Raw genomic sequence first — 27,704 nt, forward strand, 5'->3', positions numbered from 1 at the left:
GCTAAGGATCCAGCAATGATGGGCCCGGCTTTGACGTCACTCCTCCGCTCTCCGTTCTGCTGGACACGCCTGCGTTATACTCACCACTCCCCGAAAATGGCTCCAAACGCTCCGGATCCGACCAGCCACTCCTCCTTCCTGTCAATCTTCTTAGCGGTCGGCTCTGCGACCGCTTTCTTTGTAAGTCGCGACGTAACCCGGCGACCTCTGGTGCCGGGCAACGTCGCGCACGCGCACTGCACCCGCCGTGCATGCGCATTCCGCACCCGTTCGCACCGCAGCGATAAACCGCTGAGTGTGAATAGGTCGGAATGACCCCCATAGTTTCTACTGTAATTGTATCGTGCCTATTGGGGGTGATAATGAGTTGGACATATGTGTTAAAATGGACCCATCTCCCGGTTTTGAACCAACTGCGCATGTGTGAATCAGAAAACAAGTTGTGCGCATGCACCACACTATAGGGGCGAGTCAATTGTTTTACCCTGCACCTGCCACTAGATGGTGTCTGATGGAGCAATGCAATCAGATGGCAAGCTGAAAAGTGTCCCATTTGGGTGCCCAAACGGGACTTTTCATGCAGTGTGTGTTTATTTATTCAGGTTTAGATGCTTTGCATGGCTAAACCCAGTGCTTTTGTGCACGTCAGAAGTAATGGGCACCGGTTCGGAGCAGCAATTGATTTGTTTCGATGGGTGCCATTAACTTTGAGCACCCACAAAAACAATTGAATCGTCCCCTATGCACTGACGTAGCAAGTAGGTGCATCCTTATTGCATCTTGTGTAAATGGAGACTAATGTGAAGTAGGCATTTCTGAGCAACAAATTTCAAGATACACAGAGCCGCTGTTTCTGACGGAAGTATCGTTGGTAAGCATCGTGACTTCCGTGCTCCATTTAGGTGTTTAGACGCCTGTTACAGACTCATCGGACTCAGAATCAGGCCATAGTTGGAGATGTACTAAGCAGTGATAAAAGTGGAGAAGTTGCCCATGGCAACCAAGCAGCATTGATGTAACATCTATAATTTGCATACTGTAAAACTATACAAAGCAGCTGATTGGTTGGCATAGGCAACTTCTCCACTGGCTCACTTCTCCACTTTTATCACTGATTAGTACATGTCCCCCTTAATGTTCTATTTATTTTTGGAACTTTACACAGACTGTTCGAGGGTGATTTACTAGTCTACCTAAAATTGCTTATCAAGTTCATGACTTATCTTGTTGTCCTCAAAAATGTACCATGAACCATGGCCCACATGTATTAAGCCTTAACAAGAGATAAATCTGAGATGCATAAAGAGTGATAAATGACCAATCGGCTTCCTAACTGTCATGTCACAGGCTGTGGGGCAGATGTATTAACCTGGAGAAGTCATAAGGAAGTGATAAACCAGTGATATGTGCAAGGTGATAAAGGCACCAGCCAATCAGCTCCAATATGTAAATTAACATTTAGGATCTGATTAGCTGGTGCCTTCATCACCTTACACATATCACTGTTTATAACTTCCTTATGCCTTCTCCAGGTTAATACATCTGCCCCATTGTTTGAAAAATGACAGTTAGGAACTGGTTAGCTGGTCATTTATCACTCCTTATGCATCTCAAATTTATCTCTTGTTAAGGCTTAATACATTTGGGCCATGGTCAGTGTCGGACTGGGGCATGTAGGGCCCACCGGGGGAATGCAGTGGTAGGGACACATGTTTAGGGGTGTGGCCAGTCTGCAGAGGGGGTGTGGCCTACCACCTCATTGGTTTGACTAACCATTAGAGAGTGCAACGTCTGGGCCCCTTCATAAATATATACAGTAAATTCAGCTGCTGCATGCATGATAATGTACCAGATTAATAACAGCAATGCACTGTCGAAAATAGACCATAGTCCAGTATAACATATGTATAATGTATAATTCAAGTGCACAGTCTAGAACTTGATCCTTAGAGCAGGAGGTGGGCCCCCAGGCAGTGGGGCCCACCGGTGGTTTCCCCTGTACCCCTGTGGGCCAGTCCAAGCCAGGCCATGGTTCCTCACCACCATGGCAACTATTAAATGTCTTCTGGAGACTGAACCAGTGCTTCTTGCACTTAAAAAAGTTTAGGTTTGTTTATCTTTTATATCTAATGCTTTTAGCAGTTATGCTGAACATACATGATACAATTATCTGTGTGATCTGCCTGATATTGGCAGATCGGGATGTGGTGAGGATCCCAACAATCAGAATCCCAAAGGATCCCGATGTTAAGTACTATGGGGAGAGTTAGGCATTAGGGGAATGATTTGGGGGGGGGGGGGGGGGGTATATTAGGGTGAGGCTGCAGGAGGAGACAGTTAGGGGGAGATGTACTAAGCAGTGATAAAAGTGGAGAAGTGAGCTAGTGGAGAAGTTGCCCGTGGCAACCAATCAGCATTGACGTACCATTTATAATTTGCATACTATAAAAGTATACAGAGCAGCTGATTGGTTGCCATGGGCAACTTCTCCACTGGCTCACTTCTCCACTTTTATCACTGCTTAGTACATGTCCCCCTTAGTGCTAGGCTGTGGGGCAGGGGTGGGTTATGGTTAAAATAGTTACCGGGATCCGCCGGGATTTAGAACTATGGCATCCGGACCCTCAGGATTTCAACTGCTGGTCGTCCCCAACCCGGCATGTTGACCAGATATTTGTACAGTGTATTTGTGAGACCGGTCTTCCCCAGGAGAGGAAGCCAGATATCGTGTGGACATACACTAAGGCAGATGCATAATCATACTTCCCAACATTTCAATGCTCGAAAACGGGACTTCAGCGCGCTACGTGCGCCCCCATTTCTCTGACGTCCTAGTGGATGCTGGGAACTCCGTAAGGACCATGGGAATAGACGGGCTCCGCAGGAGACTGGGCACTCTAAAGAAAAGATTAGGTACTATCTGGTGTGCACTGGCTCCTCCCTCTATGCCCCTCCTCCAGACCTCAGTTAGAATCTGTGCCCGGCCAGAGCTGGGTGCTCCTAGTGGGCTCTCCTGAGCTTACTAGTAAAGAAAGTATTTATTAGGTTTTTTATTTTCAGTGAGCTTCTGCTGGAAACAGACTCACTGCTACGTGGGACTAAGGGGAGAGAAGCAAACCTACCTGCTTGCAGCTAGTTTGTGCTTCTTAGGCTACTGGACACCATTAGCTCCAGTGGGTTCGAACACAGGCACCTGTCCTCGATCGTCCGTTCCCGGAGCCGCACCGCCGTCCCCCTTGCAGAGCCAGAAGAACAGAAGCTTGAAGACGACGAAATCGGCGGCTGAAGACTCCTTTCTTCATTAAGGTAGCGCACAGCACCGCAGCTGTGCGCCATTGCTCCCAGCACACTTACACACTCCGGTCACTGTAGGGTGCAGGGCGCTGGGGGGGGGGGGGGGGCGCCCTGGGCTGCAATTGAAGTACCTTTGGCATAAAAAAATACATATATACAGTCTAGCACTATATATATGTAAAAAACCCGCCATTTTTTTACATGGAAAGCGGGACAGAAGCCCGCCACTGAGGGGGCGGGGCCTTCTTCCTCAGCACACCAGCGCCATTTTCTCTTCACAGCTCCGCTGGTAGCAGCTCCCCAGGCTCTCCCCTGCAGTATCCAGGTACAAGACGGGTTAAAAAGAGAGGGGGGGCACATAAATTTAGGCGCAAATAATACAAAAAAAGCAGCTATTGGGTAAATCACTTATTAGCAGTGAAAATCCCTGTGTTATATAGCGCTGTGGTGTGTGCTGGCATACTCTCTCTCTCTGTCTCCCCAAAGGACTTTGTGGGGTCCTGTCCTCAGTCTGAGCATTCCCTGTGTGTGTGCGGTGTGTCGGTACGGCTGTGTCGACATGTTTGATGAGGAAGGTTACGTGGAGGCGTAGCAAGGGCAGATTAGTGTGGTGTCGTCCCCGTCGGGGCCGACACCTGATTGGATGGATATGTGGAAGGTCTTAAATGACCATGTAACCTCCTTACATAAAAGGTTTGATGACGCTGCAGCCTTGGGACAGCCGGGGTCTCAGCCCGCGCCTGCCCAGGCGACTCAGAAACCGTCAGGGGCTCATAAACGCCCTCTATCTCAGATGGTTGACACAGATGCCGACACGGAGTCCGACTCCAGTGTCGACGATGATGAGGCACATTTACAGTCTAAAATGACCAAGGCCATCTGATACATGATTATTGCAATGAAAGATGTATTACACATTTCTGAGAGTAACCCTATTAATACCAAGAGGGTTTATATGTTTGGGGAGAAAAAGCAACCAGTGACTTTTCCCCCATCTGATGAATTAAATGAATTGTGTGAAGAAGCGTGGAGTTCCCCTGATAAGAAATTAGTGATTTCTAAGAGGTTACTGATGGCGTACCCTTTCCCGCCAACGGACAGGTTACGTTGGGAAACATCCCCTAGGGTGGACAAGGCGCTGACACGCTTATCTAAAAAGGTGGCCCTGCCGTCTCAGGATACGGCCGCCCTTAAGGAGCCTGCGGATAGAAAGCAGGAAGCTATCCTGAAGTCAGTGTATATACACTCTGGTACTCTACTGAGACCTGCTATTGCTTCAGCCTGGATGTGTAGTGCTGTAGCAGCATGGACAGATACTCTGTTAGACGACATAGATTCCCTCGACAGAGATACTGTTTTGCTAACCCTGGGCCATATCAAAGACGTCGTCTTATATATGCGGGATGCTCAGAGGGACATTTGCCTGCTGGGCTCTAGAATTAATGCTATGTCCATTTCTGCCAGGAGGGTCTTATGGACTCGGCAATGGACAGGAGATGCTGATTCTAAAAAACACATGGAGGTTTTGCCTTATAAGGGTGAGGAATTGTTTGGGGACGGTCTGTCGGACCTCGTGTCTACAGCGACAGCTGGAAAGTCGACTTTCTTGCCTCAGGTTTCCTCACAGCCTAAGAAAGCACCGTATTATCAAATGCAGTCCTTTCGTTCCCAAAAAGGCAAGAGGGTCAGGGGCGCATCCTTTCTTGCCAGAGGCAGGGGTAGAGGTAAGAAGCTGCACCATGCAGCCAGTTCCCAGGAACAAAAGTCCTCCCCTGCTTCCACTAAGTCCACCGCATGACGTTGGGGCTCCACAGGCGGAGCCAGGTGCGGTGGGGGCCCGTCTCCGAAACTTCTGCAGCCAGTGGGTTCGCTCACAGGTGGATCTCTGGGCTATACAAATTGTATCTCAGGGATACAAGCTGGAATTCGAAGCGACTCCCCCCCGCCGTTACCTCAAATCAGCCTTGCCAGCTTCCCCCATGGAAAGGGAGGTAGTGCTGGCGGCAATTCACAAGCTGTACCTCCAGCAAGTGATTGTCAGGGTCCCCCTCCTTCAACAGGGAAGATGTTACTATTCCACAATGTTTGTGGTACCGAAACCGGACGGTTCGGTGAGACCCATTCTGAATTTAAAGTCCTTGAACACTTATATAAAGAAATTCAAGTTCAAAATGGAATCGCTCAGAGCGGTTATTGCAAGCCTGGAAGAGGGGGATTTTATGGTATCGCTGGACATCAAAGATGCTTACTTGCATGTCCCCATTTACCCACCTCACCAGGAGTACCTCAGATTTGTGGTACAGGACTGTCATTACCAATTCCAGACGTTGCCGTTTGGCCTGTCCACGGCACCGAGAATATTTACCAAGGTAATGGCCGAAATGATGATACTTCTTCGGCAGAAGGGAGTTATAATTATCCCGTACTTGGACGATCTCCTCATAAAGGCGAGGTCCAGGGAGCAGTTGTTGATCAGCGTAGCACTCTCTCAGGAAGTGTTACTACAGCACGGCTGGATTCTGAATGTTCCAAAGTCACAGCTGATTCCTACGACGCGTCTGCTTTTCCTGGGCATGATTCTGGACACAGAACAGAAGAAGGTGTTTCTCCCGGTGGAGAAAGCCCAGGAATTAGCATCTCTGGTCAGGGACCTCCTGAAACCAAAACAGGTATCGGTGCATCACTGCACGCGAGTCCTGGGAAAGATGGTGGCTTCATACGAAGCCATTCCCTTCGGCAGGTTCCATGCGAGGATTTTTCAGTGGGATCTGTTGGACAAGTGGTCCGGATCGCATCTTCAGATGCATCGGCTGATCACCCTGTCCCAGAGGGCCAGGGTGTCTCTTCTGTGGTGGCTGCAGAGTGCTCACCTTCTCGAGGGCCGCAGGTTCGGCATTCAGGACTGGGTCCTGGTGACCACGGATGCAAGCCTCCGAGGATGGGGGTCAGTCACTCAGGGAAGAAACTTCCAAGGGCTGTGGTCAAGTCTGGAGATTTCTCTACACATAAATATACTGGAATTAAGGGCCATTTACAACGCCCTGAGTCAAGCAGAGCCCCTGCTTCAAAACCGGCCAGTGCTGATTCAGTCAGACAACATCACGGCAGTCGCTCATGTAAACCGCCAGGGCGGCACAAGAAGCAGGATGGCAATAGCGGAGGCCACAAAGATTCTGTGATGGGCGGAGAATCACGTGCAAGCACTGTCAGCAGTGTTCATTCCGGGAGTGGACAACTGGGAAGCAGACTTCCTCAGCAGACACGACCTCCACCCGGGAGAATGGGGACTTCATCAAGAAGTCTTCCAACTGATTGCAAACCGATGGGAACTGCCACAGGTGGACATGATGGCGTCCCGCCTCAATAAAAAGCTAAAAAGATATTGCGCCAGGTCAAGGGACCCTCAGGCGATAGCTGTGGATGCCCTAGTGACACCGTGGGTGTACCAGTCGGTATATGTGTTTCCTCCTCTTCCTCTCATACCAAAAGTACTGAGAATAGTAAGAAAGAGAGGAATAAGAACAATACTCATTGTTCCGGACTGGCCAAGAAGGACTTGGTACCCGGAACTGCAAGAAATGCGCACAGAGGACCCATGGCCTCTGCCTCTCAGACAGGACCTGCTGCAACAAGGGCCCTGTCTGTTCCAAGACTTACCGCGGCTGCGTTTGACGGCATGGCGGTTGAACGCCGGATCCTAGCGGAAAAAGGCATTCCGGATGAAGTTATTCCTACGCTGATAAAGGCTAGGAAAGACGTGACAGCAAAGCATTATCACCGTATATGGCGGAAGTATGTTGCTTGGTGTGAGGCCAGGAAGGCCCCTACAGAGGAATTCCAGCTGGGTCGTTTCCTGCACTTCCTACAGTCAGGGGTGACTATGGGCCTAAAATTGGGGTCCATAAAGGTCCAGATTTCGGCCCTATCCATTTTATTTCAAAAAGAACTGGCTTCACTGCCTGAGGTTCAGACATTTGTTAAGGGAGTGCTGCATATTCAGCCCCCTTTTGTGCCTCCAGTGGCACCCTGGGATCTTAACGTTGTGTTGGATTTCCTGAAATCCCACTGGTTTGAGCCACTTAAGACCGTGTAACTAAAGTATCTCACGTGGTAAGTGGTCATGCTGTTGGCCTTAGCATCAGCTAGGCGTGTGTCGGAGTTGGCGGCTTTGTCATGTAAAAGCCCATATCTGATCTTCCATATGGACAGGGCAGAATTGAGGACTCGTCCCCAATTTCTCCCAAAGGTGGTGTCATCGTTTCATTTGAACCAACCTATTGTGGTGCCTGCGGCTACTCGGGATTTGGAGGACTCCAAGTTGCTGGACGTAGTCAGGGCTTTGAAAATATATGTTTCCAGAACGGCTGGAGTCAGGAAGACTGACTCCCTGTTTATCTTGCGTGCACCCAACAAGATGGGTGCTCCTGCTTCAAAGCAAACTATTGCTCGCTGGTTCTGTAGCACGATTCAGCAGGCTCATTCTGCGGCTGGATTGCCGCATCCAAAATCGGTGAAAGCCCATTCCACAAGGAAGGTGGGCTCTTCTTGGGCGGCTGCCCGAGGGGTCTCAGCATTACAGCTTTGCCGAGCAGCTACTTGGTCGGGTTCAAACACATTTGCAAAGTTCTACAAGTTTGATACCCTGGCTGAGGAGGACCTTGTGTTTGCTCATTCGGTGCTGCAGAGTCATCCGCACTCTCCCGCCCGTTTGGGAGCTTTGGTATAATCCCCATGGTCCTTACGGAGTTCCCAGCATCCACTAGGACGTCAGAGAAAATAAGAATTTATTTACCGGTAATTCTATTTCTCGTAGTCCGTAGTGGATGCTGGGCGCCCGTCCCAAGTGCGGACTTTCTGCAATACGTGTATATAGTTATTGCTTAACTAAGGGTTATTGTTATGAGCCATCCGTTGAGTGAGGCTCAGTTGTTGTTCATACTGTTAACTGGGTAAGGTTATCACAAGTTGTACGGTGTGATTGGTGTGGCTGGTATGAGTCTTACCCTGGATTCAAAATTTCCTTTCCTTGTAATGTCAGCTCTTCCGGGCACAGTTTCCCTGACTGAGGTCTGGAGGAGGGGCATAGAGGGAGGAGCCAGTGCACACCAGATAGTACCTAATCTTTTCTTTAGAGTGCCCAGTCTCCTGCGGAGCCCGTCTATTCCCATGGTCCTTACGGAGTTCCCAGCATCCACTACGGACTACGAGAAATAGAATTACCGGTGAGTAAATTCTTATTTTTTCATCACTAAGGGGGCATGTTAGCTGCTGGCATGCCTCCAGTCCCCCCGTCTCCATTATATTCAACACCGCAGCGAGTGACAGGAACCTCCCAACTGCCCCCCCCCCCCCACTTCGGGACACTGCAGCCCGCGGGTGTGACAGCGGGACAGCCCCCCCCCAAAAAAACGAGACAGTTGGGAGGTATGCATAAGTGCTTGGAGAGAGATAAAGTAGACAGAGATAAAGGGCTAGGGCCCAAATGTATTAAGCCTTAACAAGAGTTAAAGTGGAGATGTATAAAGAGAGATAAAGTACCAGCCAACCAGCTTCCTAACTGCCATGTTACAGGCTGAAAAAGGGCAGTTAGGAGCTGGTTGGCTGGTCATCTATCACTCTTTTTCCGTCTCCACTTTATCACTTGTTAAGGCTTAATACATTTGGGCCTAGATGTACTAATCCTTAAAAAGTGATAAAGTGGAGAGTGATAAAGTGCCAGCCCTAACTGCCATGCCACAGGCCTGTTTGAAAAATGACAGCTAGGAGCTGATTGGTTGGCACTTTATCTCTCTCCAAGCGTTGATACATATATGCCTCAGTGTGTGATAATGCACAGTGTATGGCCACGATATCTGAGGGGTGCCAGGCTATCAGATGTCATGCATATACTGTATGCCCAGCATTAGTATCAGGATGTTTGGGCCCTGCCCAGGGGTGACTCATTGTCATTTCTTAAAGGGTGTGTATGGGTCTGATGCAGAGTGAATACTGCGTTCCATTTGCATAGTGTAAATAGTGTAATGTCTCTGTGTGACAACTCACGCGTATTTCCCCGATGCAGCGTTACGTAATTCTGACTTTTACACCTGCTTACTGATAGACAGTTTGGCCCATTCTCACATAAGCTGAGCAGACCAATCGCAAGCGGTACATAATGATGTACCACTTGCGATTGGTTGATTACAGGTGCTCCGCTAATGCTGATTGGTGCTGCCTTCATTGCTTGGGTATAGTATATGCGTTTGTGTGTGCGTGTTCCAGATATTTTCTGTTATTGAAATATTATTTTCTCTATACACGGGACTGAGAGTTCTTTCTGCTGTACTAAGGTTATTGACGCCTAATAGAGAACACATATTTGGCAGTCAAAACAAATGGTCAAAAATCTGGGCGGAAACATATGTGATGTTACGTTTGCCTGGTGTAAACGGGGTGCAGATGCTGCAAATACAAACAGTACACATCTCAAGATGTATGCAGCTTAGCATGTGGCGGAAACACGGTATTTCTGTGTGCCTTTAAAAAAAAAATGTTTATGTAAATGATGATTTTTGCAACCAACTTTGCCTCAACCCCATAGTATTTTTCGTGGGCAGTGTGTACACCCGCTGTCATGATTTGGCACATAAACCCACCAGTAACTTAAAAGGCAGTGGTTCCCAAACTTTTTTTGAATCAAGGCGCCCTAGAGTATCATAATTTTTTCACTGCACCCCTAGGCCAAACGTTTCTTATTGAGAAATTAAGAAGAAATATTAAATTAAGTAAATTGTGTTTATACAGACGGAGCCTCCCTTGTCTTTGCCTGCCTAGTCACAGGCATGCACTCCCGTCGTGAATAGGCAATCCATCCGCCTAGTCACACCTTGGGGTAAATTTACTAAGATGGGAGTTCTATTTAAGATGGGATGTTGCCCATAGCAACCAATCAGATTCTATGTATTATCTTCCAGAAGGTGCTAGATAAATGAGAAGTAGAATCTGATTGGTTGCTACGGGCAATATCCCATCTTAAATAGAACTCCCATCTTAGTAAATTTACCCCCGGGAGTGCACACAGACGCTCCCATTCAGAGCGTCTCTGAACAGGCGCGCGGACGGAGACGTTCCCCATTCAAGAGAATGGGGCGTGTCTCCGTCACGGGCGTGCGCGCCCAGTCAGAGACGGAGACGCCGAGTCCTAGGCACATACGGAGCCAAGACCAGCGTGACTCCATCTGTATGTCATCCTTAGGGTCAGTTGTGTGGTGAGGGACAGGATTAGCTTCTGTTTGGCCACATGTTTTATGACTGGCAGTCACCAGCACTGGTTTTTCCTATTACATTGACCATAGATAATTTGAATTGGCCCTGGACCACCAATCCAAGGCACCCCTGCAAGTGTCCCGAGGCACCCCAGGGAGCCACGGCACACAGTTTGCGAACCACTGTTATAAGGGTTTTAATGTAAAGATAGACAGTGTCTAGTTAGAGAGTCACTAGGTCGATGGCATATGGTCGACGTGCATTAGGTCGACAGGTAAAATGTAGACGAGGGTACACGTTTGCACTAATTGTGGTCACATATGGTGAAACAGAGAAAATTACACCCAAAAAAGAAAAAAAAACTTGTGTGTCGACCATTTCCATGCCAGCCTGCTTTTGTACCCGTCAACCTTCTCTTTTCCATATCGACCTAATGACTGTCTATCTAATTACTGTAGATCTGCTATACTACACCCGTCTTATAAAGGTTCTATCAAATAAATGGAGTGATGCTAAGGAGGAACGAGCGCTGACATTTAGTTTATGGAGAAGTCTGCAAACAGCAGAAAGAAATGTGCTGTGTGGGCCATAAAAGTAACATTGTATTTCCATTTCACAGGATAGTTCTCCTGGATGCTCTGTACACAGAAGAGTTTCCGTGCTCGCTGCCCTGTGCCATCTCCAGTTACAGGGCTTACGCGTAGAATGGCAATAGCATTATATTATGTTATTGTGCCATTCAATATGCTATTAGTTCTATATCGTTAATTTATACACAGAGGGCTGGATTCATAATGACAATTAAAAATGCAATATTCTCCCTTGGTTTCATGTTTTTGTCCCTAAAGCTCATTATTCTCCCACTATAGTCACTTTCTGTACTTTATTATGCACTGCTCTCTTTCATTCTCATCTTCCTTGTGTTCTGTCCTTTCTCCTCCTCATCTGTCCTCTCGCTGATCTCTGCCTAGGGTTGGCATCCAACCATCGATTTACTGAAAACATTAGTGTTTCAAGTTCGATGGTAGATGGGTTTTCCTTCGATGGTGGAAAAAGGCTAATGGTTTCCCACCATCAATGGTATTAAACCATTGTTCATTTAATTCTTCTTGCCCACCACTGCTCTCACTAACATGGGATACTCAGCCAGTGACACCAGCTGATGTCAGCTGGCCATGAACAGGAGCTGAGTCCCCTGCTCACTGTAGAGACCCCCTAATGTCACACATACAGTTCCCAGTACCTGCATACAGGTGCCTATGTTTGGCACTCCAGTGTACACACATTATATATGTGTACAACGGAGGGTCAGAAACAAGCACCCGTACTCGTAAACCAGGTGCATTACATAATAAGAGACTGCATCAGCATTACAAAATATCTGACTAGCAAACACACACGTGGTAAGCGACGGATTGCTTGTGCCGCCCCTCCATACAGGGCTGAGGATATACAGTACAGGCATCTATAGTCAGCAGCCCGGCACCCAGAGTGCTGGTGTGTAGGAGTGTGCAGAGGCTCTCCCTGACCAGCAGATTAACTAGGGGGCGGGGTGGAGCCCAGCACCCCCATGCAGATGCTCAACAACAGTTTTTGACTCATTCAGTCTTTTATAGCAAATATATATATTTAATTTATACTGAAAGTTCTGTTTTGCCAGCAAACTGTGATTGGGATCAGTATGATTTGCCAGCGCACGGGATCCCGGCGGTCGTAATACCGACGCCGGGATCCCGATGTTTAAGAAGCCGACGGGTGAGTAAGGGGTGTTCCCCCTCTCCCCAACCCACTAACCCTCTCTACCCACAGCCTAACCTTAACCTCCCCCTTGTTGCCTAACCCTTACCTCCCCCCGGAGGTCCCTAAACGCAACCCCCTGTCCCCGCTGCCTAAACCCTACCCTTCCCCAGCAGAGCCTAACCCTCCGAGGGAGGTGCCTAATCATAACCCCCCCACCCCCACACCCGGCAGCCTAACCCTAACCACCCGGGACGCAGCCTACCCATAGCCCTCCACCCCGCAGTCTAAACCTAACCCCCCTCTTCCCCCGCGGCTTACCTGACTTGCGGTGAGGTCTGTTCTCGTTCGGGATCCCGGCTGTCGGTATTCCAGCGCCGGGATGGTGTATCCATTCTGGATGCTGGTGTCGGCATTCAGAATAGGGTCGGTATTCCGGCGTGGGTATTCTGACTACCGTGATACTGACAGCTGGGATCCTGACTGCTTCCCGTTTTTATACATATGTGCCATTGTGTGAGCGTTTATTTGCAATTATGTTTACTATTTATTTGCAATCTTTTTTTTATTTTCTCTGACGTCCTAGTGGATGCTGGGAACTCCGTAAGGACCATGGGGGAATAGACGGGCTCCGCAGGAGACTGGGCACTCTAAAAGAAAGATTAGGTACTATCTGGTGTGCACTGGCTCCTCCCACTATGACCCTCCTCCAGACCTCAGTTAGATTTCTGTGCCCGGCCGAGCTGGATGCACACTAGGGGCTCTCCTGAGCTCCTAGAAAGAAAGTTTATTTTAGGTTTTTTATTTTACAGTGAGACCTGCTGGCAACAGGCTCACTGCATCGAGGGACTAAGGGGAGAAGAAGCGAACCTACCTGCTTGCAGCTAGCTTGGGCTTCTTAGGCTACTGGACACCATTAGCTCCAGAGGGATCGACCGCAGGACCCGTCCTTGGTGTTCGTTCCCGGAGCCGCGCCGCCGTCCCCCTTACAGAGCCAGAAGCACGAAGATGGTCCGGAAAATCGGCGGCAGAAGACTTCAGTCTTCACCAAGGTAGCGCACAGCACTGCAGCTGTGCGCCATTGCTCCTCATGTACACCTCACACTCCGGTCACTGATGGGTGCAGGGCGCTGGGGGGGGGCGCCCTGAGCAGCAATAAAAACACCTTGGCTGGCAAAATAATCACAATATATAGCCCCAGAGGCTATATATGTGATAAATACCCCTGCCAGAATCCATAAAAAAGCGGGAGAAAAGTCCGCGAAAAAGGGGCAGAGCTATCTCCCTCAGTACACTGGCGCCATTTTCTCTTCACAGTGCAGCTGGAAGACATCTCCCCAGGCTCTCCCCTGTAGTTTTCAGGCTCAAAGGGTTAAAAAGAGAGGGGGGGCACTAAATGTAGGCGCAATATTGTATATACAAGCAGCTATTGGGAAAAATTCACTCAATATAGTGTTAATCCCTACATTATATAGCGCTCTGGTGTGTGCTGGCATACTCTCTCTCTGTCTCCCCAAAGGGCTTTGTGGGGTCCTGTCCTCAGTCAGAGCATTCCCTGTGTGTGTGCGGTGTGTCGGTACGGCTGTGTCGACACGTTTGATGAGGAGGCTTATGTGGTGGCAGAGCAGATGCCGATAAATGTGATGTCGCCCCCTGTGGGGCCGACACCAGAGTGGATGGATAGGTGGAAGGTATAAACCGACAGTGTCAACTCCTTACATAAAAGGCTGGATGACGTAACAGCTGTGGGACAGCCGGCTTCTCAGCCCGCGCCTGTCCAGGCGTCTCAAAGGCCATCAGGGGCTCAAAAACGCCCGCTCCCTCAGATGGCAGACACAGATGTCGACACGGAGTCTGACTCCAGTGTCGACGAGGTTGAGACATATACACAATCCACTAGGAACATCCGTTACATGATCCCGGCAATAAAAAATGTGTTACACATTTCTGACATTAACCCAAGTACCACTAAAAAAGGGTTTTATGTTTGGGGAGAAAAAGCAGGCAGTGTTTTGTTCCCCCATCAAATGAGTGAATGAAGTGTGTGAAACAGCGTGGGTTCCCCCGATAAGAAACTGGTAATTTCTAAAAAGTTACTGATGGCGTACCCTTTCCCGCCAGAGGATAAGTTACGCTGGGAGATATCCCATAGGGTGGATAAGGCGCTCACACGTTTGTCAAAAAAGGTGGCACTGCCGTCTTAGGATACGGCCACTTTGAAGGTACCTGCTGATAAAAGGCAGGAGGCTATCCTGAAGTCTGTATTTACACACTCAGGTACTAGACTGAGACCTGCAGATAGTGCTGCTGCAGCGTGGTCTGTGACCCTGTCAAACAGGGATACTATTTTGCGAACATAAGAGCATATTAAAGACGTCTTATATATGAGGGATGCACAGAGGGATATTTTGCCGGCTGGCATCCAGAATTAATGAATGTCCATTCTGTCAGGAGGGTATTAGAGACCCGACACTGGACAGGTGATGCTGACTTTAAAAGGCACATAGAGATTCTGCCTTATAAGGGTGAGGAATTGTTTGGGGATGGTCTCTGGGACCTCGTATCCACAGCAACAACTGGGAAGAAATTTTTTTACCTCAGGTTTCCTCACAGCCTAAGAAAGCACTGTATTATCAGGTACAGTCCTTTCGGCTTCAGAAAAGCAAGCGGGTCAAAGGCGCTTCCTTTCTGCACAGAGACGAGGGAAGAGGGAAAAAGCTGCACCAGTCAGCCAGTTCCCAGAATCAAAATTCTTCCCCCGCTTCCTCTGAGTCCACCGCATGACGCGGGGGCTCCACAGGCGTAGCCAGGTACGGTGGGGGGCCGCCTCAAAAATTTCAGCGATCAGTGGGCTCGCTCACAGGTGGATCCCTGGATCCTTCAAGTAGTATCTCAGGGGTACAAGCTGGAATTCGAGGCGTCTCCCCCCCCGCCGTTTCCTCAAATCTGCCTTGCCGACAACTCCCTCAGGCAGGGAGGCTGTGCTAGAGGCAAGTCACAAGCTGTATTCCCAGCAGGTGATAGTCAAGGTGCCCCTACTTCAACAAGGACGGGGTTACTATTCCACACTGTTTGTGGTACCGAAACCGGACGGTTCGGTGAGACCCATTTTAAATTTGAAATCCTTGAACACATACATAAAAAAATTCAAGTTCAAGATGGAATCGCTCAGGGCGGTTATTGCAAGCCTGGAGGAGGGGGATTACATGGTATCCCTGGACATCAAGGATGCTTACCTACATGTCCCCATTTACCATCCTCACCAGGAGTACCTCAGATTTGTGGTACAGGATTGCCATTACCAATTCCAAACACTGCCGTTTGGACTGTCCACGGCACCGAGGGTCTTTACCAAGGTAATGGCAGAAATGATGATACTCCTTCGAAAAAAGGGAGTTTTAATTATCCCGTACTTGGACGATCTCCTTATAAAGGCGAGGTCCAAGGAGCAGTTGTTGGTCGGAGTAGCACTATCTCGGGAAGTGCTACAACAGCACGGATGGATTCTAAACATTCCAAAGTCACAGCTGGTTCCTACCACACGCCTACTGTTCCTGGGGATGGTTCTGGACACAGAACAGAAAAAAGTGTTTCTCCCGCAGGAGAAAGCCAAGGAGCTGTCATCTCTAGTCAGAGACCTCCTGAAACCAAAACCGGTATCGGTGCATCACTGCACACGAGTCCTGGGAAAAATGGTAGCTTCTTACGAAGCAATTCCATTCGGCAGGTTCCATGCAAGAACCTTTCAGTGGGACCTCTTGGACAAGTGGTCGGGATCGCATCTTCAGATGCATCGGCTGATAACCCTCTCTCCAAGGACCAGGGTATCTCTACTGTGGTGGCTGCAGAGTGCTCATCTTCAAGAGGGCCGCAGATTCGGCATACAGGACTGGGTCCTGGTAACCACGGATGCCAGCCTTCGAGGCTGGGGGGCAGTCACACAGGGAAGAAATTTCCAAGGACTTTGGTCAAGTCAGGAGTCGTCCCTACACATAAATATTCTGGAACTGAGGGCCATTTACAATGCCCTAAGTCTGGCAAGGCCTCTGCTTCAAAACCAGCCGGTACTGATCCAATCAGACAACATCACGGCAGTCGCCCATGTAAACCGACAGGGCGGCACAAGAAGCAGGATGGCGATGGCAGAAGCCACAAGGATTCTCCGATGGGCGGAAAATCACGTCTTAGCACTGTCAGCAGTATTCATTCCGGGAGTGGACAACTGGGAAGCAGACTTCCTCAGCAGACACGACCTACACCCGGGAGAGTGGGGACTTCATCCAGAAGTCTTCCAACTGTTGGTAAACCGTTGCGAAAGGCCACAGGTGGACATGATGGCGTCCCACCTAAACAAAAAACTAGATATTGCGCCAGGTCAAGGGACCCTCAGGCAATAGCTGTGGACGCTCTAGTGACGCCGTGGGTGTACCAGTCGGTTTTATGTATTCCCTCCTCTGCCTCTCATACCAAAGGTACTGAGAATAATAAGAAAACGAGGAGTAAGAACGATACTCGTGGTTCCGGATTGGCCAAGAAGAGCTTGGTACCCAGAACTTCAAGAAATGATATCAGAGGACCCATGGCCTCTACCGCTCAGACAGGATCTGCTACAGCAGGGGCCCTGTCTGTTCCAAGACTTACCGCGGCTGCGTTTGACGGCATGGCGGTTGAATTCCGGATCCTAAAGGAAAAGGGCATTCCGGAGGAAGTCATTCCTACGCTGATAAAAGCCAGGAAAGAAGTAACCGCAAACCATTATCACCGTATTTGGCGAAAATATGTTGCGTGGTGTGAGGCCAGGAAGGCCCCAACAGAGGAATTTCAGCTGGGTCGTTTTCTGCACTTCCTACAGTCGGGAGTGACTTATGGGCCTAAAATTGGGTTCCATTAAGGTCCAGATTTCGGCTCTGTCGATTTTCTTCCAGAAAGAACTGGCTTTACTGCCTGAAGTTCAGACATTTGTAAAGGGAGTGCTACATATTCAGCCCCCTTTTGTGCCTCCTGTGGCACCTTGGGATCTCAACGTGGTGTTGAGTTTCCTAAAATCACATTGGTTTGAGCCACTTAAAACTGTGGATTTGAAATATCTCACGTGGAAAGTGGTCATGTTATTGGCCTTGGCTTCGGCCAGGCGTGTGTCAGAATTGGCGGCTTTGTCATGTAAAAGCCCTTATCTGATTTTCCATATGGATAGGGCAGAATTGAGGACTCGTCCCCAGTTTCTCCCTAAGGTGGTATCAGCTTTTCACTTGAACCAACCTATTGTAGTGCCTGCGGCTACTAGGGACTTGGAAGATTCCAAGTTACTGGACGTAGTCAGGGCCTTAAAAATTTATATTTCCAGGACGGCTGGAGTCAGGAAAACTGACTCGTTTTTTATCCTGTATGCACCCAACAAAATAGGTGCTCCTGCTTCTAAGCAGACTATTGCTCGCTGAATTTGTAGCACAATTCAGCTGGCGCATTCTGCGGCTGGATTGCCGCATCCTAAATCAGTAAAAGCCCATTCCACGAGGAAAGTGGGCTCATCTTGGGCGGCTGCCCGAGGGGTCTTGGCTTTACAACTTTGCCGAGCTGCAACTTGGTCAGGGGCAAACACGTTTGCTAAATTCTACAAATTTGATACCCTGGCTGAGGAGGACCTTGAGTTCTCTCATTCGGTGCTGCAGAGTCATCCGCACTCTCCCGCCCGTTTGGGAGCTTTGGTATAATCCCCATGGTCCTTACGGAGTTCCCAGCATCCACTAGGACGTCAGAGAAAATAAGATTTTACTCACCGGTAAATCTATTTCTCGTAGTCCGTAGTGGATGCTGGGCGCCCATCCCAAGTGCGGATTGTCTGCAATACTTGTATATAGTTATTGCCTAACTAAGGGTTATTGTTGAGCCATCTGTTGAGAGGCTCAGTTATATTTCATACTGTTAACTGGGTATAGTATCACGAGTTATACGGTGTGATTGGTGTGGCTGGTATGAGTCTTACCCGGGATTCAAAATCCTTCCTTATTGTGTCAGCTCTTCCGGGCACAGTATCCTAACTGAGGTCTGGAGGAGGGTCATAGTGGGAGGAGCCAGTGCACACCAGATAGTACCTAATCTTTCTTTTAGAGTGCCCAGTCTCCTGCGGAGCCCGTCTATTCCCCCATGGTCCTTACGGAGTTCCCAGCATCCACTACGGACTACGAGAAATAGATTTACCGGTGAGTAAAATCTTATTTTATGTTTTGTTTTATAATACAGGTTGAGTATCCCTTATCCAAAATGCTTGGGACCAGAGGTATTTTGGATATGGGATTTTTCCGTAGTTTGGAATAATTGCATACCATAATGAGATATCATGGCGATAGGACCCTAGTCTAAGCACAGAATGCATTTATGTTACATATACACCTTATACACATAGCCTGAAGGTCATTTTAGCCATTATTTTTTATAAGTTTGTGCATTAAACAAAGTGTGTCTACATTCACACAATTCATTTATGTTCCATATACACCTTATACACACAGCCTGAAGGTCATTTAATACAATCTTTTTAATAACTTTGTGTATTAAACAAAGTTTGTGTACATTGAGCCATCAAAAAACAAAGTTTTCACTATCTCACTCTCACTTAAAAAAAGTCTGTATTTCGGAATATTCCGTATTTCGGAATATTTGGATATGGGATACTCAACCTGTATTCCTTTTGCAGATATATTGTAACTATATGTTTTTGAATTTACTTAACAGTTTGATAGGACACAGCCAGGATGTCTAGCAGAGGTGGTAAAAAGAAGACCACAAAGACCTCCCGGTCTGCAAAGGCAGGGGTCATATTCCCAGTTGGAAGAATGCTACGTTACATTAAGAAAGGACATCCCAAGTACCGGATTGGAGTTGGGGCACCGGTGTACATGGCTGCGGTGCTAGAATATCTGACAGGTGAGCTTTGTTATGGTGGGATGGTTTGGTCTAGTAGCATAAAGTGAAGGTATAACATACCCTCCAACTGGACCTTTTTGGCAGGTACAGTACTTTTTTTTATGGTCTGTACCGATTTTTGGCTCTCCAAACTTCCATTGAAAGTATAGGAAAATGGGCATGGTCACGCCCCCTTTACATGTGTCCGTGCCCCCTTTTCAAATTTGTACCGATTTTATGTGTAAAATGTTGGAGGGTATGGTAAAATCTCATCTCAGATGGCTCTATAGAAAGCTTCTATTTTTCTATTGCATCCTACAAAATGATTGGAAGAATCTGGTTGATATGGGCAATAGCACCACTTTCATTTTTAGAAGGTTTAGTAAATCTATCTCATAGTCTCTACATGCTCCTTCTTTTTATCCACTTATCCCTCTGTAAGTTCCAATGCTCCAGCCCCTGAAAACTGTCTCATCATCTCCCACTTTGACTACTGCAACCTCCTGCTATCTTGCATTCCCCCTCACCCATCTATCAGTGACAAGACTGATCTTCTACTCTTGCTGCTTCTTATCTATTGCACCATTTTCAAATTTCTATACTGGCACCTTGTCAGAAGTGAAGTTAGGGATTAGGCAGCCCCTATGTACAGTATTATTGAGTGCTTCCCCCTTCCTCACCTTCACACCTGCCCTCAGCCTAAGTGGTCACCGCAGTTAAGCATTTTTGCAGAGCTCCCCCAGCAGCAGGGACAGGCGGCTCCTCATGGACATCACGATAGTGTCAATGCTAGCTCAGGCTCCGCCCCCTTTATGAGGGCCTGGGGCCGGCTTGTCTTGAAGCTGAAGCATTCCGGCAGGCAGCAGTTGGTCAGGTAACCCCCAACCTCTCCCACACCTCCTGCACACAAATTTCTGATCGCAACCCTCTCCCCATCCTTCCCCTGCTACATTGTTTAAGTATAAGCGGCTTTGATGTATGGGACGGGCAACCTGCTGTGTTGCCCCCAGTAGGTGGCGCCACCAGCCGTGAACCTCACGTGTCTAGTGCCAAATCTGCCACAAGTCTCATATCAAAATACTCTCCCTCTATCCCCTTAGATCTACCTCTGACCTGCAGCTCCTCTCTTGTAAACACCACTCCCGCCTACATGGCTTCTCCCGTACTGCTACCCAAGTTACGGAATTCCCTACCACGCCTGAGCAAACTCTCCCATGGCTTTCAGATAGTCAAACACTCTCTGGAAAACCATGTCTTTATTAATCCTTACCATACTCCCGGCTGTACTACCAAAACTAGTGCCCCTTAAGTCAGCTGTGCTCTCTTCACCATTTTCCACATATGTTGTTCTCCTTCTTGTGTATGGAAATTTGTGGCCTGTGTCTCTGTAGCCATGACATCTCCAAACAGAAGCATATAAAAGTCCATCAAAGATGCTTATTCTGCATAGGGTGTTGTGTGCTTGTTACCTGGAACGTGTCTCAGTTTGGAGGGGAAAAGAAGGTTTTCTGCTGGATTGCACTAAAACTAACCTTTGTTATTCCAGCGGAGATCCTGGAGCTGGCCGGAAATGCTGCAAGAGATAATAAAAAGGGCAGAGTAACGCCCAGACACATCCTGCTCGCAGTGGCCAATGATGAGGAACTGAATCAGGTAGGTAGCCTGAGCCAAGACTGACTTTAGTTTGTGGACAGAACCAGAGATGGCCATGGGCGTAGGTCATGTAGGCGAATGCGCTCAGGGGGAATAGCAGCAGGCAATGCAATGCTTTGTGGTGGGAATAGCTGCAGTGTAAGGGGCACCAACTAAAGTCTTGCCTAGGGCACCAACTTGGCCACGGCCAACTCTAGATAGACCTTGTTACATCTCCAATTGATTGGGTTAAAGTTAACATATATATGATCAAGACTTGAGGTACTGTGTAGGCAAAATTAGCATATTTAAAGAGGAACTAGGGGCCTAATTCAGATCTGATCGGAGATGTGCTACGATCAGTTTCACAGTCATGCGGGGGAATGCCCAGCACCGGGCTAGTCCGCCCTTCATGTCTGGCTCTGCCCCCACCACATAGGTACAAAAGCATTGCACGGCGGTGATGTTTTTTTACCTGACGAGTAGCTCCCTGCCAGCGCACAGGAGCTGCGCTGGCAGGGAGCTACTCGTCAGGTAAAAAACATGGGTCGCAGCGGCTGCGTGTGACGTCACGCAGTCGCCGCAGCCTGCCCCCCCAATGGTCCAGACACGCCTCCGTTGTCCGGACAGCGCCCCACCAACAGTGTTCTAACACCGTTGGCACGCACCCTCCCGCCTCGTGACCGCCTCTGCCTGTCAATCAGGCAGAGGTGATCACACCGGTGAGATGCTGCGCACGCGCAATGACGCCACTTCGCGTGCGCATGCCACAAAGTAATTCAGACTGCGATCGCTGCCGCGATCCCTAGGTTTTTTTTTTTGAGGGGTTTGACTAAGGGCGGTACACCTGTCAAACCGTATTGCAGATGTCCTAAGACAAACTCAGGGAGGACAGAAACCTCCCGTGGAGCAGAAGGGCAAAATGGCTGCCTTCTGTCAGGATAAATTTTTCGCCTAGGTGAAAAAACAGCCCTGCTATAGAATAGACTAAAACAAACAAAAACTGCTGAAAGCGCCTCGTAATAAATTTTCTCTATCGTCCTAGTGGATGCTGGGGTTCCTGAAAGGACCATGGGGAATAGCGGCTCCGCAGGAGACAGGGCACAAAAGTAAAGCTTTACGATCAGGTGGTGTGCACTGGCTCCTCCCCCTATGACCCTCCTCCAAGCCTCAGTTAGATTTTTGTGCCCGGCCGAGAAGGGTGCAATCTAGGTGGCTCTCCTAAAGAGCTGCTTAGAAAAGTTTAGCTTAGGTTTTTTATTTTACAGTGAGTCCTGCTGGCAACAGGATCACTGCAACGAGGGACTTAGGGGAGAAGAAGTGAACTCACCTGCGTGCAGGATGGATTGGCTTCTTGGCTACTGGACATTAGCTCCAGAGGGACGATCACAGGTACAGCCTGGATGGTCACCGGAGCCTCGCCGCCGGCCCCCTTGCAGATGCTGAAACGAGAAGAGGTCCAGAATCGGCGGCAGAAGACTCCTCAGTCTTCTAAAGGTAGCGCACAGCACTGCAGCTGTGCGCCATTTTCCTCTCAGCACACTTCACACGGCAGTCACTGAGGGTGCAGGGCGCTGGGAGGGGGGCGCCCTGGGAGGCAAATGAAAACCTAATTTGGCTAAAAATACCTCACATATAGCCTCCGGGGGCTATATGGAGATATTTAACCCCTGCCAGAATCCACTAAAGAGCGGGAGACGAGGCCGCCGAAAAAGGGGCGGGGCCTATCTCCTCAGCACACAGCGCCATTTTCCTTACACAGCTCCGCTGGTCAGGACGGCTCCCAGGCTCTCCCCTGCACTGCACTACAGAAACAGGGTAAAAAAGAGAGGGGGGGGCAAAATTGTGGCAAAAATATATTATTAAAGCAGCTATACAGGGAGCACTTATTATAAGGCTATCCCTGTCATATATATATATAGCGCTTTGGTGTGTGCTGGCAGACTCTCCCTCTGTCTCCCCAAAGGGCTAGTCGGGTCCTGTCTTCGTTAAGAGCATTCCCTGTGTGTCTGCTGTGTGTCGGTACGTGTGTGTCGACATGTATGAGGACGATATTGGTGTAGAGGCGGAGCAATTGCCAAATATGGGGATGTCACCTCCTAGGGGGTCGACACCAGAATGGATGCCTTTATTTATGGAATTACGGGATAGTGTCAACACGCTAAAGCAGTCGTTTGACGACATGAGACGGCCGGACAATCAATTAGTGCCTGTCCAGGCGCCTCAAACACCGTCAGGAGCTGTAAAACGCCCTTTGCCTCAGTCGGTCGACACAGACCCAGACACAGGCACTGATTCTAGTGGTGACGGTGACGAATCAACCGTATTTTCCAGTAGGGCCACACGTTATATGATTTTGGCAATGAAGGAGGCGTTACATATAGCTGATACTACAGGTACCACTAAACAGGGTATTATGTGGGGTGTGAAAAAACTACCTATAGTTTTTCCTGAATCAGAAGAATTAAATGAGGTGTGTGATGAAGCGTGGGTTGCCCCCGATAAAAAAATGCTAATTTCAAAGAAGTTATTGGCTTTATACCCTTTCCCGCCAGAGGTTAGGGCGCGCTGGGAAACACCTCCTAGGGTGGACAAGGCGCTCACACGCTTATCAAAACAAGTGGCGTTACCCTCTCCTGAGACGGCCGCACTTAAAGATCCAGCAGATAGGAGGATGGAAAATATCCAAAAAAGTATATACACACATACAGGTGTTATACTACGACCAGACAGCCTGGATGTGCAGTGCTGGGGTAGCTTGGTCAGAGTCCCTGATTGAAAATATTGATACCCTGGATAGGGACAATGTTTTACTGTCTTTAGAGCAAATAAAGGATGCATTTCTTTATATGCGTGATGCACAGAGGGATATCTGCACACTGGCATCACGGGTAAGTGCTATGTCCATTTCGGCCAGAAGAAGTTTATGGACGCGACAGTGGTCAGGCGATGCGGACTCAAAACGGCATATGGAAGTTTTGCCGTATAAAGGGGAGGAGTTATTTGGAGTCGGTCTATCGGATTTGGTGGCCACGGCTACAGCCGGGAAATCCACCTTTTTACCTCAAGTCACTCCCCAACAGAAAAAGACACCGACTTTTCAACCGCAGCCCTTTCGTTCCTTTAAAAACAAGAGAGCAAAGGGATATTCATATCTGCCACGAGGCAGAGGAAGGGGGAAGAGACAGCAACAGGCAGCTCCTTCCCAGGAACAGAAGCCCTCCCCCGCTTCTACAAAAGCCTCAGCATGACGCTGGGGCTTCTCAAGCGGACTCGGGGGCGGTGGGGGGTCGTCTCAAGAATTTCAGCGCGCAGTGGGCTCACTCGCAGGTAGATCCCTGGATCCTGCAGATAATATCTCAGGGGTACAGGTTAGAACTAGAGACGAATCCACCTCGCCGTTTCCTGAAGTCTGCTTTACCAACGTCCCCCTCCGACAGGGTGACGGTCTTGGAAGCCATTCACAAGCTGTACTCTCAGCAGGTGATAGTCAAGGTACCTCTTTTACAACAAGGAAAGGGGTATTATTCCACTCTATTTGTGGTACCGAAGCCGGATGGCTCGGTAAGACCTATTCTAAATCTGAAGTCCTTGAACCTGTACATAAAGAAGTTCAAGTTCAAGATGGAGTCACTCAGAGCAGTGATAGCGAACCTAGAAGAAGGGGACTTTATGGTATCCTTGGACATCAAGGATGCGTATCTCCACGTTCCAATTTACCCCTCACACCAGGGGTACCTCAGGTTCGTCGTACAGAACTGTCACTATCAGTTTCAGACGCTGCCGTTCGGATTGTCCACGGCACCTCGGGTCTTTACCAAGGTAATGGCCGAGATGATGATTCTTCTTCGAAGAAAAGGCGTATTAATTATCCCATACTTGGACGATCTCCTAATAAGGGCAAGGTCCAGAGAACAGCTAGAGATGGGATTAGCACTGTCTCAAGAAGTGCTAAAACAGCACGGGTGGATTCTGAATATTCCAAAATCCCAGTTAATTCCGACAACACGTCTGTTGTTCCTAGGGATGATTCTGGACACGGTTCAGAAAAAGGTTTTTCTCCCGGAGGAAAAAGCCAAGGAGTTATCCGAGCTTGTCAGGAACCTCCTAAAACCAGGAAAGGTGTCTGTACATCAATGCACAAGAGTCCTGGGAAAAATGGTGGCTTCTTACGAAGCAATTCCATTCGGCAGATTCCACGCAAGAATTTTCCAGAGGGATCTGTTGGACAAATGGTCAGGGTCGCATCTTCAGATGCACCAGCGGATAACCCTGTCTCCAAGGACAAGGGTATCTCTTCTGTGGTGGTTACAGAGTGCTCATCTATTGGAGGGCCGCAGATTCGGCATACAGGATTGGATCCTGGTGACCACGGACGCCAGCCTGAGAGGCTGGGGAGCAGTCACACAAGGAAGAAACTTCCAGGGAGTGTGGACGAGCCTGGAAACGTCTCTTCACATAAACATTCTGGAACTAAGAGCAATCTACAATGCTCTAAGCCAGGCAGAACCTCTGCTTCAGGGAAAGCCGGTGTTGATCCAGTCGGACAACATCACGGCAGTCGCCCATGTGAACAGACAGGGCGGCACAAGAAGCAGGAGTGCAATGGCAGAAGCTGCAAGGATTCTTCGCTGGGCGGAAAATCATGTGATAGCACTGTCAGCAGTGTTCATCTCGGGAGTGGACAACTGGGAAGCAGACTTCCTCAGCAGACACGACCTTCACCCGGGAGAGTGGGGACTTCATCCAGAAGTTTTCCACATGCTGGTAACCCGTTGGGAAAGACCAATGGTGGACATGATGGCGTCTCGCCTCAACAAAAAACTGGACAGGTATTGCGCCAGGTCAAGAGATCCGCAGGCAATAGCTGTGGACGCGCTGGTAACGCCTTGGGTGTACCAGTCGGTATATGTGTTTCCTCCTCTGCCTCTCATACCAAAAGTATTGAGAATTATACGGCAAAGAGGCGTAAGAACGATACTAGTGGTTCCGGATTGGCCAAGAAGAACTTGGTACCCGGAACTTCAAGAGATGATCACGGAAGATCCGTGGCCTCTACCTCTGAGAAGGGACTTGCTTCAGCAGGGTCCCTGTCTGTTTCAAGACTTACCGCGGCTGCGTTTGACGGCATGGCGGTTGAACGCCGGATCCTAAAGGAAAAAGGCATGCCGGAAGAAGTCATTCCTACTTTGATTAAAGCACGGAAGGAAGTAACCGCGCAACATTATCACCGCATTTGGCGAAAATATGTTGCGTGGTGCGAGGATCGGAGTGCTCCGACGGAGGAATTTCAACTGGGTCGATTCCTACATTTCCTGCAATCAGGATTGTCTATGGGTCTCAAATTGGGATCTATTAAGGTTCAAATTTCGGCCCTGTCGATTTTCTTCCAGAAAGAATTGGCTTCAGTTCCTGAAGTCCAGACTTTTGTTAAGGGAGTGCTGCATATACAGCCTCCTGTGGTGCCCCCAGTGGCACCGTGGGATCTCAATGTTGTTTTGGACTTTCTCAAATCTCATTGGTTTGAACCACTAAATAATGTGGATTTGAAATATCTCACATGGAAAGTGACCATGCTACTAGCCCTGGCTTCGGCCAGGAGAGTGTCAGAACTGGCAGCTTTATCTTACAAAAGCCCATATCTGATTTTCCATTCGGACAGGGCAGAACTGCGGACTCGTCCGCATTTTCTCCCTAAGGTGGTGTCAGCATTTCATCTGAACCAGCCTATTGTAGTGCCTGCGGCTACAAGTGACTTGGAGGACTCCAAGTTACTGGATGTTGTCAGAGCATTGAAAATATATATTGCAAGGACAGCTGGAGTCAGAAAATCTGACTCGTTGTTTATATTGTATGCACCCAACAAGATGGGTGCTCCTGCGTCTAAGCAGACGATTGCTCGTTGGATCTGTAGCACAATCCAACTTGCACACTCTGTGGCAGGCCTGCCACAGCCTAAATCTGTAAAGGCCCACTCCACAAGGAAGGTGGGCTCATCTTGGGCGGCTGCCCGAGGGGTCTCGGCATTACAACTTTGCCGAGCAGCTACGTGGTCAGGGGAGAACACGTTTGTAAAATTTTACAAATTTGATACTCTGGCTAAGGAGGACCTGGAGTTCTCTCATTCGGTGCTGCAGAGTCATCCGCACTCTCCCGCCCGTTTGGGAGCTTTGGTATAATCCCCATGGTCCTTTCAGGAACCCCAGCATCCACTAGGACGATAGAGAAAATAAGAATTTACTTACCGATAATTCTATTTCTCGGAGTCCGTAGTGGATGCTGGGCGCCCATCCCAAGTACGGATTATCTGCAATAATTGTACATAGTTATTGTTAACTAATTCGGGTTATTGTTGTAGGGAGCCATCTTTTAGAGGCTCTTCTGTTATCATACTGTTAACTGGGTTTATATCACAGGTTGTACGGTGTGATTGGTGTGGCTGGTATGAGTCTTACCCGGGATTCATAAATCCTTCCTTATTGTGTACGCTCGTCCGGGCACAGTACCTAACTGAGGCTTGGAGGAGGGTCATAGGGGGAGGAGCCAGTGCACACCACCTGATCGTAAAGCTTTACTTTTGTGCCCTGTCTCCTGCGGAGCCGCTATTCCCCATGGTCCTTTCAGGAACCCCAGCATCCACTACGGACTCCGAGAAATAGAATTATCGGTAAGTAAATTCTTATTATTCTAAAAAAAAAATCCCCAATTTCAATGCGCTTCTGTGTAGGCACTGTGTATTTGCCTAATTGAAGGAAACTAGATTGAAAAAAGAACTCAGCTGCGCAATGAAATTGGAAATATGAACAAAAGCTGCTATAGAATAGGGTGAATCCCCATTCGCCCTAAAAAATAGTGAAAAGTGCTGTTTTTCCGCCTAGGTGAAAATAACTGAC

At 48.7% G+C, this 27,704-nt stretch overlaps 1 protein-coding gene across 4 annotated transcripts in view; it reads left to right on the top strand.

Annotated features, from left to right (window-relative positions):
- LOC134933485 (core histone macro-H2A.1) overlaps positions 1 to 27,704 on the top strand; it is a 107,846-nt gene that overhangs the window by 10,431 nt on the left and 69,711 nt on the right. For all 4 annotated transcript variants that reach the window (XM_063928722.1, XM_063928724.1, XM_063928723.1 and 1 more), the window contains exons 2-3: positions 19,009 to 19,200; positions 20,726 to 20,832. In XM_063928722.1, the coding sequence (XP_063784792.1) occupies positions 19,029 to 19,200; positions 20,726 to 20,832 (279 nt within the window). In that variant the 5' untranslated portion in view covers positions 19,009 to 19,028. The remainder of the gene's footprint in view (positions 1 to 19,008; positions 19,201 to 20,725; positions 20,833 to 27,704) is intronic.

Source organism: Pseudophryne corroboree, chromosome 6 (assembly GCF_028390025.1).
Source record: "Pseudophryne corroboree isolate aPseCor3 chromosome 6, aPseCor3.hap2, whole genome shotgun sequence".
NCBI lineage: Eukaryota > Metazoa > Chordata > Amphibia > Anura > Myobatrachidae > Pseudophryne > Pseudophryne corroboree.